At 41.8% G+C, this 16,052-nt stretch overlaps 1 protein-coding gene across 3 annotated transcripts in view; it reads right to left on the reverse strand.

Moving 5' to 3' along the window:
- Positions 1-16,052, reverse strand: part of INTS14 (integrator complex subunit 14) — a 33,108-nt gene that overhangs the window by 1,090 nt on the left and 15,966 nt on the right. For all 3 annotated transcript variants that reach the window (XM_068553875.1, XM_068553884.1, XM_068553867.1), the window contains 4 exons: positions 14,910-15,054; positions 13,436-13,569; positions 3,785-3,903; positions 1,543-1,608 (listed from right to left, as the gene is read on the reverse strand). In XM_068553875.1, the coding sequence (XP_068409976.1) occupies positions 1,543-1,608; positions 3,785-3,903; positions 13,436-13,569; positions 14,910-15,054 (464 nt within the window). The remainder of the gene's footprint in view (positions 1-1,542; positions 1,609-3,784; positions 3,904-13,435; positions 13,570-14,909; positions 15,055-16,052) is intronic.

Genomic DNA, 16,052 nt, shown 5'->3' on the forward strand with positions numbered 1-16,052 from the left:
TCACCACAGTTCATGAGCACTTAGGCCAAACGTGGTGAGGTACTTTGTAGATTCTGCATAGAAATGACATCCTCCTGATCTGAGGTATCTCATTTAGCATTATACCCTCTAGGTCTCTCCACGTTCCTGCATGAGCACTTAGGCCAAACATGGTGAGGTGCTTCGCATACATCATTTCATGTACTCATAACTCTATGGAGGATACTTTTCCTCCATTACTCAGGTACGGAAAAGGCTTGCCCCAAACCTCAGAGGGCTCTTAACCCTCTGGTGCCTCTCTGGCTGGAGCCTTAGACTGAATGACGATGAACATGTTTGGAGGAGTCAGTAGGTCTGACCCCAAAGATTACCACAAAAGTTTGAGTAGTGGATGGAAGCACAGAAATATGAAATGCCCCATCTATCACTTAGCAGTGTGATCTGGGCAAGCTGTGTAGCCTTCTCTGGGTGTCAGTGGCCTCATTTACAAAATGAGGATAACCCCTTCCACGCCCACTGGAGGAGCTGACACAGCCATCTGGTAGAGGCCCTTTCCTGTAGGTTATATAAAACCAGAAAAGAGAAACGGACTTTCTGACCACCTCTCTACTATCATCTGTTTACAACTGAAAAGTTCAGAAGGCCGAAGTACAAGTGTGCCACCCTGAATAGACAGCTCTGCAGGGAGACAGGGCCTACAGCCAAGGAGTGGTCATCAAGGGCCTAGGGCTTCAGTTAGTGGGGGACATGGCGGGCTGGGCAGCTCTCTGGTTGAACTCTGCTTGATTTCACCAGCTTGCTACATAGTTAGGTTTGAAGACATAAAGGTAATAAGATAACACCCAGACAAAGCACATATGTTCTCTGGAAGAGATGCTACCCTGGAGCTGGCTGTGTGTACCGTACTTTTAACATTTGCAAGCTAGGACACAATTGCCAATACAGCATACCTCACACTGCCACTTAATTTAATTTCAGCCAAACACCAGAAGGACAGGGGAGAAGCAAGGAGTGACCTTAAATGCCCCTCAACTCCACCCCATCCCTTGTAACTTCATTCCACCAATGGTTCTGCATTAGCTAGGTATGATTCTGGAGGGCCATCCTTTTGCAATTCATAAATGTGCAATTTTAGAAGTCATTCCTGGAAGCAGATCATCTGGTACAATAAGAATGTTCTGAGCAATCACCATCCCTGGAAGTCACATACCCTGGTTGCCTGGAGTTAGACTGGATACCCATATGGGAGCAGTGAGGAGGTTTAAGGGCTATGACCCACAGGTCCTTTCAGCTCCTTCCCTCAGCCATTCACAACAGCACCAACACAGAAAAGACCCGCTGCACAGAACCAGGCCATTTAAACACTTCTGATTCCTGGATTTTAGGGCAGCAACAGACTTACCACTTCTACTGACTTTACTGATGAAAAAACTAAGGCACAAACAAACCATACATTTCTAATCCCTGTCCATGTTCAACGTTACCCCACACTACTGTGAACTGTTTATTTCTGGCACACATCCCGGGGCCCACCCTCATTCCCTATAATTCTGATAGTCTGACCTTATAAAATGTCTGTGTTTTTTCAGGTAGTTTCCTTGCATTTCTTAAAATCTTCTGTACATCTGTCTATCGAGGGTAAAAAGAATTTAACATTAGAATTCTGTGGTAAAAAGGGAAAGAATACAAAAGGACAGCTTTATATTAAAAAAATGAAAATGAGAAAAGAGTTACAACGTCAAGATGAGGATCCCTTCTGAGTTAATGTCATCGTTCAACATTAGTAAAGCATCTCCCTCCTTCAAAAGGCTTGATGATGATAAATCCCTTGATGATAATAATGATCTTGTCACAAAACACCCCCAGTAAACCCATACATCTATGGCCGCTGCTTTTTGACAAGGGTACCAAGACCATCCAATGGGGGAAAGAACAGTCTCTTTAACAAATGGTGCTTGGATAACTGGATAGCCACCCGCAAAAAAATGAAGTTGGACTCTTACTTCATACCATATACAAAAAATGGACTCAAAATGGATCAGAGGCCTAAATGTAAGAGCTAAAATTATAAAACTCTTTTCATGACAACAGTGGAGCAACAAAAGAAAAAATAAATTTGGCAAATGTTCATAGCAGCATTATTCATAATAGCCAAAAGGTGGAAATAATTCAAAAGTTCACCAACTGAATGAATGGATAAACAAAACGTGGTTTATTTATACAATGGACTATTACTCAGCCATCAAAAGGAAAGAAGTACTGATACATGCTACAACATGAATGAACACTGAAAACATTATGCTGACTGAAAGAAGTCAAACACAAAAGGCCACATATAATATGATGCAGTTTACATGAAATATCCAGAACAGGCAAATCCTTATAGACAGAAAGCAGATTAGTGGCTGACAAGAGCTGGGGGAAGAGTGACTTGTTTAGTGGGCATAGGATTTCCTTTTGGGGTGATGAAAATGTTTTGGAACTAGATAGTGGTGATGGTTGTGTAACACTGTGATTGTACTAAATGCCACTGAATTGTAACTTTAAAATGTTTGAAATGGTAAATTTTGTTATGTGCACCTCACCATAATGAAACAATACACCCAGATCAAAACAAAATTTAAAAAATAATTTTAGGAAAATTCAGCTCTCTTTCTGACAGGGAAGTGTTGGGGTCAGTGATGGCAAGAAAAAGGGAGAACTAGAATTTCCAACAAAAGGAAGAGGCCCCTTAGCCATGGCAGGATGTGTCCAGTCTCCCTGAAAAGGGGGCTAGAAGAGACTATGCCATCAACAGAAGCTAATTCTGTGGTCAGGTGTCCTGACTGCCTCTTCTCATTTGGCTTAGGCTGGACTCGTTGGAAGAACAAAGGAAAAAAAAAAAAGGCACTCAAATGATAAAAAAGGCTCAAAAAGTGATTTTTAAAAATAGGTATAACACTGCTATATTTAAAATGGAAAACCAACGAGGACCTACTGTAAAGCACAGGGAACTCTGCTCAATGTTATGTGGCAGCCTGGAAGGGAGGGGAGTTTGGGGGAGAACAGATACATGTATATGTACGGCTGAGTCCCTTTGCTGTGCACCTGAAACCAGCGCAACATTGTTAATCAGCTATACTGCAATATATAATAAAGAGTTAAAAAAAAATAGGTATAAATGACTAATGGGACAAGAAAGTCACTGAGTATCTTGACTAAAAGCAGCACACATTGATAACAAGATAATCTTAGCCTCCCATGAAAGTGTTTCTGTGGCATTACAGGGTAATGTTTTGGCTTACCCCGTGGGGATGGAAGAAATAACCACATGAAGATTTTCACATCTTTCTCAAAATTATTATTAAAGGTAACACCCATAATGTTATTCAATGACTCACCATGTCAAAACTTTTACATTAAAATTTAATGCCAGAAAAATGTGTCTCTCTAGAAGAACTGACATGCTTCCTTTTATCAGACAAGAAGAACCATATAACCAACATGTTTTTTTTTTGACCTTGGTAGCAGGAAGCTCAGAGCCAAATTGCTCAAATACAATTATCATTTTGCCTTGGCTTCCTGAAACAACTGTCTCTCCTCTTCCTCTAGGTTTCATATTGCTCTAAATTTTGTAAAAAATGATTCTGCTATATACGTGTTTTACTGTAGGCCACCTCAAATCCTTTTTGGAAATAATGACAAACATTAGAAGTAAATGAATTACTAAGTATCGAAGGAAAAGAAAATCAAATCAAATGTCCGCCTGCCTGCCAGAATCCCTCTTCCTGTCCCCAGTGGAGAGCAACGTGAATGGTAATGTTACCTGCAGGCCACTGGGTTTGATCCACACCGTCACATTCTGGGCATAACTGCGTTTGTTTTTGGGCTGCAGGGGGAATGGGCTCTTATTATCATCCTCACCATAAGGGTTTTCTTTAGCATCTTAAAAGAAAAAGACATTCTTGAAATGACATCTGGCAAAACACAATCAATTACATTTCCAATTAGGCTAGAAGCTCTTTGAATCATTCAATCTCCTATATCCTGTTACTTCCCTAATTAAGAAAATCCATTAACTTCAGTCAGGTTGGGGAACCTGTTCTCAATAGTGACATCGGACACTAAACAATCAACTGAGACACATACAAGTGAAAAACAGCTTAATGTTTTTAAAGAAACAAGCTTCACTTATCTGCTTTATAAATTAAGGTCAGAAAGGATAAAATTGTTGTACATACAACAGTACTAAAGTATATATAAAAATATATGTATATATACATACTACAATTCTATATAGTCTAGCCCAGCACTCTCCAACAGAACTTTCTGTGATGAGGAATGGTAGCCATAGCCCATGTGACCACTGAACCCTTGACACATGGCTAGTGTAACAGAGGAACTGAATTTTATTTAATTAAATTTAAAGAGCCTCATGTGGTGAGTGGCTACTGGATTAGACAGCATAGGTCTAGGCATTGAGAAAATTTAAAAGTAAAATTACGTATAGCCAAATTATGGAAAAGAGCAAGGGAAAGGACTTCCCTAGTGGTCCAATGGTTAAGAATCCGCCTGCCAATGCAGGGGACACGGGTTCGAGCCCTGGTCCGGGAAGATCCCACATGCTGCGGGGCAACTAAGCCTGTGTGCTACAACTACTGAGCCTGCGCTCTAGAGCCCACGAGCCACAACTACTGAGCCTGCATGCCACAACTACTGAAGCCCATGCACCTAGAGCCTGTGCTCTGCAACAAGAGAAGCCACCACAATGAGAAGCCCGCACCTCAACAAGAGTAGCCCCTGCTCGCGCACAGGGGCTACTCTATATAAAATAGTTTCTTACAAAATAAGACCAAACAAACGAAAAATGAAAACCAACTTAAAAAAACCAACAACAATAACAAAAAGTCAAGCAGGACAGAGATGGGCTTAAGGCCCAGGGTTGGCCTCTGGTGCTGCCCTGCGTCTGTGGGCGGGTGCGAGCTGGGGCGGCCAAGGTGCTCAGTCGCCCTTCTGCTTGGGGGCCTGCACAGCCATGAAAGCCCGCGCGCAGCAATGAAGACCCTGCACAGCCAACAAAAAAAAAAAGAGCAAGGGAAGAAATACCTTTTTGGTGAAACATACCTCATCTTATGGCTTACTAGTTTATTGCTTCCAAGGATTTAAAGCCATGTTGGTTTTACAGTCATGTAGATAAACAAGGGTTTTTGTTTTTCTACCTATTTCCTAAGTCACTGAAACTTTGCCACAAACTTACAAAGCATACTTGTATCTACTGGCTCATTTTATCCTTATTATCATCGTTTGGGGTAGACAAAGCAGGAATCATTTTCCCAACAAGTCTGGGGAGCTTAAATCCCTTGCTCAAATGCTCATGTTGAAAACTGGAATTAGCCCAGCTTCTCTAACCGACCCAGAAGCTCTCTAACCCCAATCTGGTCATTAATTTAGATGCCTTATACTGGCCCCATACTATCTCTGTCAATCCCCTCTCCTCCTACCTGCTCCAAAAAGTAGTGGCTCAGCTTTCCAGACACTTCCACAAATACTTGTCAATACATAAACCTTTCTAGTCAGGCCAAGATCCCAACAGTTGTTTCCCATGACACATGCTTATTTCCAACTTCCCTGCCACTGTTTCCGTTATCCCCCTGTCTGGAATGCTCTCCTTTCCTCATTTATTTATTCCCTCCCTCACATACTCATTCATCATCTATAGTAAGACCTCACTATGCAGCAAGCACTGTGCTAGGAAGTGTGGCTAGAGAAGGTATAGTTCGGGTCTCAAGGAACTTATAGAATTTATTAAATGTAATTTATTAAATTACAACTATGTGCAAAATACTTTACATGTACAACTTCTCTCCTTACAGCAACCCTAGAGGGTAGATATTATTAGTCTCATTAAAGATGAGGAAACTGAGGCTCAGATTTCACAGGGACTCAGCTGGGCCTGGTTTAGAAGACAACACTTCCCCTACTCAACACTGCTGTTCCTCACCTTTCCAAAGTTACTTAAATTCTAGGTCCAGATCCTATCCTACTTTCTCCATGGAGTTGTCCCAAATTTTTCTGGTAGACAGTGATTTCTCTAGTCCCTTTTATCCTACAGCACTCAGTGTCAGTACCAAACATTTCAACATCTAATTGTAGCCTATCTTGTACTGTCTCTAATTGTTTGGAGCCTATATGTGGTAACTGGCTTAGCAGACATTTATGAAAAAAGAACAAGAGATCTTAGAAATCATAAATATGATAGCAGAAATTTAAAAAAATTCAGTTGCAAGATAGTTGAAGATATTTTACAGAACGTAGAACAAAAAATTTAAAAAATGGGTAGGAGATGATAAGAAAATTACACACACACACACACACACACAAATCATAAACATATGTTCTAGAGAGGGAGTACAAAGAATACAAACAGGGGAGAAATCAAAGACATATTCGTGTTCCCAGGAAGGAAGAACATGAATTCCCAGATGGAAGGGCCCACTGAGTCCCCAGCACAATGAATGAAGAGACCAAAAACTAGGTACATGATTCTGAAAATCTAGAATGCTAGGGACACTAAAAGAGCCTCAAGGTGTGCAGAGGAAACAGAGATCAGGGTCAAAGCCCCAGCAGTCAGCATGGCACTAGACTCTCAGTAGCAACACTGGAAGCCAGAAGAGACAACAGAGTGAGGCTTCGAAACTCTAAAGGAAAATGATTCCCAACCTAGAACTCAATATTCAACCACACTATCAGTCAAGTGTAAGGGATGAAATACAGACATTTCCACATATGCAAGATTTCAAATGTTCACTTCCCATGTACCCTTTTCTCAGGAGGATGCATGAAACAGGAGAGCCACGGAAGAGCTATGAAGGGAAGACGTGGGATGACAACTATGCAACCGGCCTAGAGAACCACCAGTCCATTCATGAAACAAGAGGGAGGGAGATGACTCCAAGCAAAAAAAAGAAAGAAACTGACAAAAAAATACGTAAAGGATGTATTTTACTTAGGGAGGAATTAGCGATAGGTAGAAAGAAAACGGCAAAGAAAAACAAGAAAAAAGAAAAGAAAAGAGAAGTAGAGGAAGGCTGAGAGAGAGCCTAGAGTGAGGGCTGCGCTCATCTGCTGCTGGCTCCCCTATAGCCACGCTGCCCAGCTCTTTCCTGCATCCTCTGAGGAACATCAGTGCCTTTCCAAGAGAGTTTTCCTTTTAATTGAAGCTAGAATACATTTATCTTACCTGCTAGAAAAAAGAAATGTCTAATTAAAAAAAAAGTAATATCTGGAGTAGGCCACAAAGAGCTGCAAAACAAAGGAAATGTGATGTGGTACACCACACAGCTTAGTAGTAAATAAAACTGACTTCACTTAGCAAGGACGGAATACTGATTTAACCAAAAAGAACGCTATAACCACACCGCAAGGATTGAGGAAGGGAAAAATGTGCTTCTTGGGTGGATGGGTGGGGAGGGATGGTAGCGGTAAGAGAGCTAACTAGTTTTCCTTAAAAAGTCAAAAAATGACCTTTAAAAGAAAAAAATAGTCAAGAAATAGCTGTATACTTATATTATTTAGAAATGTAAGTAAACATCAAAAGAAACAATTAAAATTTGAAAATGGTTGTCTCTAGGAACAGAATTAGGAGAAGGGATAAGTATAAACAGTACTATTTTGCAAGCTTTCCTTTGATTAAAAAACATAATTAAAACAGCAAGGTTTCCATGGTAGCACAGTGGCTGGGAGTCCGCCTGCCAATGCAGGGAACACGGTTTGGAGCCCTGGTCTGGGAAGATCCCATATGTGGTGGACCAACTAAGCCCGTGCGCCACAACTACTGAGCCTGCATTCTAGAACCCACGAGCCACAACTACTGAGCCCGTGTGCCACAACTACTGAAGCCCACGTGCCTAGAGCCCATGCTCCGCAACAAGAGAAGCCACTACAATGAGAAGCCCACGCACTGCAATGAAGAGTAGCCCCTGCTCACCACAACTAGAGAAAGCCCACGCGCAGCAACGAAGACCCAAGGCAGCCATAAATAAATAAATAAATAAACAAAACAAAACAAAACAGCAGGATCTACCATTAAAATGTGCCTACTCTGTGTCAGGTAGCCAATACACATTCCCTCAGTAAATTCTCCCAACAACCCTCTAAGATAGGTTTTATTATCACTTATTACTTGTTACCATAATGACAATCCCAATTTCCTAGGACAGTTGGGAGAATTAAATGAGATGATACATTTCATTTTGTCTAGCACAGTGCCTGGCACAAAGTTAAATTCAAGAGATGTTAGCTCTTATTATCCTCATGGAAAAGAAGAGCAGACAGCGGGAGGAAAAAACAACATGAATACAGGGCTGAGTAAAGAGCAGTTCCACTTGACTTAAGAATACGCGTTAACCAGCCAAGCATTGCTAGGTTGGCAGCCAGATCAGAAAGGAATGTGAATGTTACTACCTTAGATTATGGACAGGCAGCTGTGGTGAAAACTCTCACAATAGTCTACGTTAGGGGTGAGCAAGCTTTTTTTTTTTTTTTTAATTTTTATTTATTTATTTATTTATTTATTTATGGCTGTGTTGGGTCTTCATTTCTGTGCGAGGGCTTTCTCTAGTTGCAGCAAGTGGGGGCCACTCTTCATTGTGGTGGGCAGGCCTCATTATCGCGGCCTCTCTTGTTGCGGAGCACAGGCTCCAGACGCGCAGGATCAGTAATTGTGGCTCACGGGCCTAGTTGCTCCGTGGCATGTGGGATCTTCCCAGACCAGGGCTCGAACCCGTGTCCCCTGCACTGGCAGGCAGATTCTCAACCACTGCGCCACCAGGGAAACCCTGAGCAAGCTTTTTTTGCAAAGGATCAGACAGCAATACTTTAGGCTTTGTGGGTTATACGGTCTCTGTTAACTACTCAATTCTGCCATTGAAGCAGGAAAGCAGCCATAGATCATATATAAATGCATGAGTGTGACTGTGTAATAAAACTGCACAATAAAACTATATTTACAAAACAAGCGGTGGGCTAGTTTGACCTGCAGGCCCTAGTTAGCTGACCTCTGATCTAAGTGAAAGGTAAAGAAAGCCAGAACAAGGCAAGAGCCGTGAGAATGAAAAGGCAGAATGAATGTAAGAATGCTGTAGAGAGAACAGGTAAAGGAGGTGAAGAATCTCTCCTTCAACAGACACACACACACCCCCAGGTTCTCCTCCAATTACTGTCCTAATTCTGTCCTCTTGTGGTCAAACCTGGCATTTCCATTTCCTCATCTCTAATTCATTCCTCAACCTGTCTCCTGGCTAACCATCTGCTGAAACTACTCTTACAAAGCCACCAAGAAATCTCCTATCTGTTAAGATCAAATGACTTTTTAAAAAAAATGTGATTTAAAAAAAATTTATTTATTTTTGGCTGCATTGGGTCTTTGTTGCTGCACGCAGGCTTTCTCTAGTTGCGGCAAGCCGGGGCTACTCTTCATTGCGGTGCGTGGGCTTCTCATTGCGGTGGCTTCTCCTGTCGCAGAGCACAGGCTCTAGGCGTGTGGGCTTAGTTGCTCCGCAGCATGTGGGATCTTCCCGGACCAGGGCTCGAACCCGTGTGCCCTGAATTGGCAGGCAGATTCTTAACCACTGCACCACCAGGGAAGTCCCAAGATCAAATGACTCTTGATTCATAGTGTCTTCTTCTTTCCTCTTGGTTTCTATTCCTTTCTAAAACTCTTTAATCATTTAAAACACTCATTCTACAGTCTCTTTCAGATTAAGTCCTCAAGGTGCTATTCCTCCTACTGGTCTTTCTTAAAAGAAGAGAAAATCCTCACATGATTTTAAAACTTTTTTTCAAATCGTGAACTCATTTCCAGTGGGGATTGTTTTTTCTGCAGCACTCTTTTGGCCCTGGGTTGCAGAGGAATTCCTACACAGCCATTTATATTAGCTTCTGGAGGATGCACCATGGATTTCATTGCTTCAGGACCAGTTTTTGCACTGTTTGGTTTGGGAATGGGTCATGTTGATCCACATGGTGCAGGACTTGGGCTTCAACTTCTCATAGGAGACTTTTATGTTTCTTTATATGTAGAAAAGTAGGTAGAAACAATGGGTAGAATTTTTCTTATCATCCTCTCACTGAGAGGGTAGACCTTCCATACTCCCAGCTTTACTCAGAGATTTCAGCTCTTTGTCTTATCTCCTGCTCCTGCGTGAACTTTAAAAGCCCAGCCCCTGGATCCTAGCTCAAGAGTTGGCAAACTATGGCTGGCTGCCTGTTTTTGAATTAAGAATGTTTTTTAATATTTTTAAAAGGTTTATGTATTGTGCTACAATGGCAGTGTAGTGGTTATGACAAAACCCATAATGGCCTGTAAAACCTAAAATATTTATTATATGGCCCTTTACTGAAAAAGTTTGCTGACCCTTGGCCTAGCTTCTAGGGCCTATATTCCATCAAAATCTTCTTTAGGCTTCAATGGCAAAAGACGTCCTTCAGACCTTAACTAACATGTATGCACATGTGTATAAGACATTGTAGGCCGTGTCTCATATGTGCTCATGAGACACTGTACTTCTTTCTTGAATCCCTTTATTCTCTTGGCGTGACATCCCTTTCTTCTACTTTTTCTCTTTCATCTGCCTCTTCTCATCTTCCTTTACTGGTGCCAATTCCACTGCCGCTAGTAGTTGGTCCTTTTTAGGAGTCTGGTCCTTGGCTCTCTTTTTTCCTTAATGTATATACTTTCCTGAGGCTATAGCTTCTTAAAGTGTGGTTATTGAACTGGACTGTAATCACTTGGGTAATATTAAAACTGCAGGGACTTCGCTGGTGGTGCAGTGGTTAAGAATCTGCCTTCCAATGCAGGGGACACGGGTTCGAGCCCTGGTCCGGGAAGATCCTACATGCCACAGAGCAACTAAGCCCGTGCACCACAACTACTGAGCCTGTGCTCTAGAGCCCGGATGCCACAACTACTGAAGTCCGCGTGCCTAGAGCCCGCGCTCCGCAACAAGAGAAGCCACCGCAATGAGAAGCCTGCGCACCTCAACAAAGAGTAGCCCCCGCTCGCCACGACTAGAGAAAGCCCGCGCGCAGCAACGAAGACCCCGCGCAGCCATAAATAAATTATTAATTAATTTATTAAAAAAAGAAAAAAACCCTGCAAGTTCCTGGCTTGAATCCAGACCAAGTGAGTCAGAATCTCTGTAGGTAGGGCCCAGGAAACAGAATTTCTTTTTAAAATATTTATTTATTTTTAATTTATTTTATTTATTTTTGGTTGCATCGGGTCTTAGTTGCGGCACGTGGGATCTTCATTGAGGCATGCAGGCTCCCTTGTTGCGGCGCGCAGGCTTCTCTCTAGTTGTGTGCAGGTTTTCTCTTCTCTAGTTATGGTGCACAGGCTCCAGGGTGCGAGGGCTCTGGAGTTTGCAGCATGCAGGCTCTCTAGTTGAGGTGCATGAGCTCAGTAGTTGTGGTGCGAGGGCCCAGGTGCCCCGTGGCATGTGGGATCCTAGTTCCCTGACCAGGGATCAAACCTACATCCCCTGCATTGTAAGGCAGATTCTTTACCACTGGACCACCAGGGAAGTCCCAGGAAACAGAATTTTTAAACAAGTTCTCCAGTTTCACTTTTGTATACCAAAACTCAAATTTGTGAACTATTGCCCTAAGCAATCTCTCTCATTATCATCATTTTAACTATCAGCAATATGCTTAAAACTAAAAATTATATTTTCAACTCTGCCCTCTCTCCTGAACTCCAGATTCTCACAGGAATTGTTTATAGGCACCTCCACCTAAATCTCAAAGGCATAAACTTAACATGCACAAAAGATGTTCTTCCCAAATCTACTCTTCCTCCTCTGTTCTGTTTCAATTAATAGTACCACCTTTCACCCTATAGCTCTGGTCAGAAACCTGGGATCATTCTCAACTCTTCTCTTTCCTCTATTCTCATTATCTAAATACTGTTGTTTCTACCTCCTAAGTACCTTTTGCATGGATCCCATCGTCTCTATCCCCAGCCACTACCCCTGTTCTGCCTCTCATCTTCACAACTCCAGGACTGTCACAGTAGACTTCTAACTACAAGATGCCCTTACCTTTTCAAATCCACACTCCACAGGGTTCTTTTTCTAAATGCAAAATTTATGATCTTTCACTTGGATTTCAGCCATACTGCACAACTCCAGGGGGTACCAGTACCTAGAATACAAAGTCATCTAACTGGTATCTCCACTGTTCTCATTACAGCCAGAAGGATCTGATCATATTACTCCCTTCAGTGGCTTCCCAGCATCTGCAGAATAAAGTCTCAGCTCTTCACATTTCAGATGAGGCTTGCCCTGCTGTATCACTGCCAACCTCTAACCTACCATCTGGCCTTCCCACCCCGCCCTCACACTTTGTGCTCCATTTGGGCAGGATGCCCTTTCTGCCTTCACTAGCTCAGCAAATTCCTCTTTTTCTTCAAAACTCAGCTAGGGTGTCTCTCTTCTGTGCAGATTTTCCTGAGTCCTCTAGGCAGAGCTGACCATCCCCTCCTTCAGGCCAACTCTGATCTTGTGCCAGCTCATGTTTATTACTCCACTCTCCGCTAGACTTTGAGTAACTCCTGCTAACTCTTTTAGCTCCCACATCTGGCACAGAATAGGCTGCATAGCAGATGTTCCTAAAATTGAAATGGGCCCAAATTAAGTCAAGGGTGACACTACAGCTGGAGCCTGAGTACCTAGGAGTACAAAGGCCTCAATCAGAGGGAGTAGGAAAATCAGAAGAACAAACAGTTCATGGGGGAAGCGGGGAGAGACAACCGTTTCTGTAACAAACATGCTGAGCTTAGGATTGTGACAGAATATCCAGGTGGAGAGGTCCAAGGGGGAACTGGAAATATAATATGCAAGTTTCAGGGAGAGATCAAGCAGCACCAGAGTTAGAGATTTTTGGGACTCTGAAGCTATAACAACTGATGAAATAACCAAGAGAGAATAATAACCCAAGAGAAGAAGGCAAAGAACAACACCTTGGGAATCATGAGGCAAGAGGAAGAAAAGACAAGATGACAAGAAAGAAAAGTTGCCAAGGAAAAAGATAAGTACTAGGTGAATGCAATGTTAGGAAAACTAAGGGAAAATAGTTTCAAGAAGGAGTGGGATTAAATTATCTCAGAATGACTAGGGGTACCTGGGTTGAAAATAGTACACTAAAGAAAAAAAAGTTTATGGAGAATAGCTTTTCACGCCAAGCATTTAGAGCATTTATTTTTACTTGAAGCAACCTAAATGTTTGTTTCCCCTGAGTTGTAAAGTTAAAAGTGCAAACATCAAACTCTCTTGGGGTTCTCCGTGTACATATCCAGTGTCAGAAACCACAGGGCACTCATAAGGGAAATCACGCAGCTCTCTGACTGCACAGACAGAGCCATTCCGAACAGCAGAGAGAAAACAAAGTCAGGATAAATAAAATCTAATCTGGGTTATACCTGAAATAGGACCCAACTGTGCCATTTTCCCTAGCCATGGGAGAGGTTCTGGGCCAGGCTCAAAGAGAGACATCATGAGGTTTGATTTCTTCTTGCTGTCAGCTTGGGAGTAGAGCATTCCGTGCCATTCAGGACTAGATGGAGAGAAGATGGAAGATCAGAAGAACATCAAGCCTGGGACTGTCAAGTAAAATAACTCTAGCCTGTGTTTTTCTCTTGAGAGACATGTTTTTCAGCTTTGAAATTAGGTGCATTACTTTTACTAAAGTCAAATCCTAAACCTAAAAATGCATACTGATGTCCCCTAATACTACCATTCCTTGGGGACAGGTATTATTATTCAATTATGTAGATATGGAAATCAAAAGCAGTCTTAAAAGAGAAAAAAAAAAATCGCAAGGGCAGCAAGTAGCTGCAGGGGTGGCGAGGAGTAAGGGCTGAGACCTATAGGTCTTTTCAGCCGCCTCCGAATCATTCACAGCAGTACCACAGAGAGAAGCCCTTCTAACAAAGGGCACAAAGCCATCACCCAGCTCTGCTCTCACTTCTCAAAGGGCCCCAGGTGATTCACCTACTCAGAGACAGTACAAGTAGCCTGAGTACCAAGAAATATAGCAAACTGATACCTAATAAGAATTGCATTCTTCTTTCTGGATCAGCTAATTTTAACTCAAGCAGAAAAGGAGCCATGCTTCCTCTGAGCATTCCTAACCTCTTGATTTTCTCTACCAGTCAATCCCAGGTGATGGCCAGAAGATGACCTCTTCTTCTCTGACAACAGGTATTATAGAAAGGGAAGCAGAGAGTTTTGCAGATTTTGAGACTACAGCGAAAAGTGAAAGCTAGAAGGGCTTTCCTCATAGGGAAGGAATACAGCAGAGTGGTTACGAGCATGGGCTATGGAGTCACAACACATGGATAAGATCCTGGCTCTTTCATTTACTAGCTGTGTGACCTTGAGCAAGTACCATGACTTGCTCTCTAAGCCTCAGTTTCCTCATCTAAAGAATGGGGATAATACTGATACCTCCTGTATAGTGAGGTATATAAAGTGCCTAGAGAAGTATCTGGCACATGGTAAAATGTTCAATGTTATCAGCATCTTTTTTCATTTAGTTTTACCTCCTCATTTTATAGCTGAGGAGTCTATACTGAGTGCATACTGCATAAGATCCTATAACAAGTTAGCAGCATTCCTTAAACTGACCCCAGGTTTCCTAGATAGGATGGAAAAGAGGAAAACTGAGATAAGATATAATATAAAGGCAATATAATTAAAAGACTCACTCTGTACTTATTCTAGGGGATGCTTTAAAGAGTAGTGTAGAAGGTGATAGTAGGTGGGAAGGATATGGCAGAAAGAGAAAAAAAGTGATGAGGTTCTTTCTATTCTTTCTTTCAGAAAAGTCTGGGGAATACTTCACTGTAAATTGATTCTCCCTCTCACTCAACCAAAGGTAAAAAAGTTTCTTACCCTAATTGAACTATCGCCACCATTCCTTCCACTTTTAGGCTGCCATGGAGCAGGACACAAAAGTTGGGTATTTTGCCTGCAATCTGATTGGCTGAATTTTCATCTTCGTTGTCATCAGTTATACCAGTACCCACCTCATCACCTTCTATGAAAAGAAGAGAAAACCAGTCAGACTGAGATTAGCTACAAAAACTCCAAACTCCAGTGGTACTCTTGGCTGTTTCTAGCCTTGGAAGGAAAGTATACAGAATTATAAAGGAATATTATAACAAGTAAGAAAAACTCATATTCTGGTTTTCCTATGTCCAAATAAAAAATCAGTTTTCACATGTTAGATGAATTCCATTTATATGAAACATCCAGAATAGGCAAATCTATACAGATAGGATATCAGTAGTTACCTGAGGCTGAGAGAGATGGAAGGTTATGGGTTGACAGCTAAAAGGTTTCTTTCTGAGGTAGTGAAAATTCTAAAATTCTGATTCGAAAATTGTGGTTATGGTTGCATAACTTTGTAAATACATTAAAAACTACTGAATTGTACACTTTAAATGGGTGAAATGTATGGTATATGAATTATATTTCAGTGAAGCTGTTACACAAAAAATCAGCTTTCCATAGTTTCTACTGGAACACTAAGCTAGAGGCTCTCTGGGGGTTTCAGGCACCATCGAAACAGAAACAGAGATTCAGAGATGTCAAGAGTGTTCTCAACTGACAGCCTTCAGGCAGCACGTGGATGGGATAACGCAAAGAACAGTGACTACTCCATAAGTTTCTTGACTCGCTTCTCCAACTCCAGGTTCTCTCATACACTCTGCTGACGAATGAATCTTCCTCCAATTAACTTCCTTCTGGAACTATCTGTGCACTCAAGCTGATTCAAAGACTTTCTAATTCAATAGAAAGATCTTCCCGGTTTAGTCTGACATTCAACAGCCCTTACAACACGGCTCCATTTTGCCTTCCCATACTTTTCTTTCCACTGTTTTCCTATACAAACTCTTTGTTTTGCCCGCTTTCTTTCTTGGCAATTTATATGGGCACGCAGAATTCCCAGGACCTTAGGAATAAGGTAAACTCAGTTGTTATCAATATCAATAACAATAACAGTAAGGTAAAGTATAAACAAAAGGATCATAA

Source organism: Eschrichtius robustus, chromosome 1, assembly GCF_028021215.1.
Source record: "Eschrichtius robustus isolate mEscRob2 chromosome 1, mEscRob2.pri, whole genome shotgun sequence".
NCBI classification, from domain to species: domain Eukaryota; kingdom Metazoa; phylum Chordata; class Mammalia; order Artiodactyla; family Eschrichtiidae; genus Eschrichtius; species Eschrichtius robustus.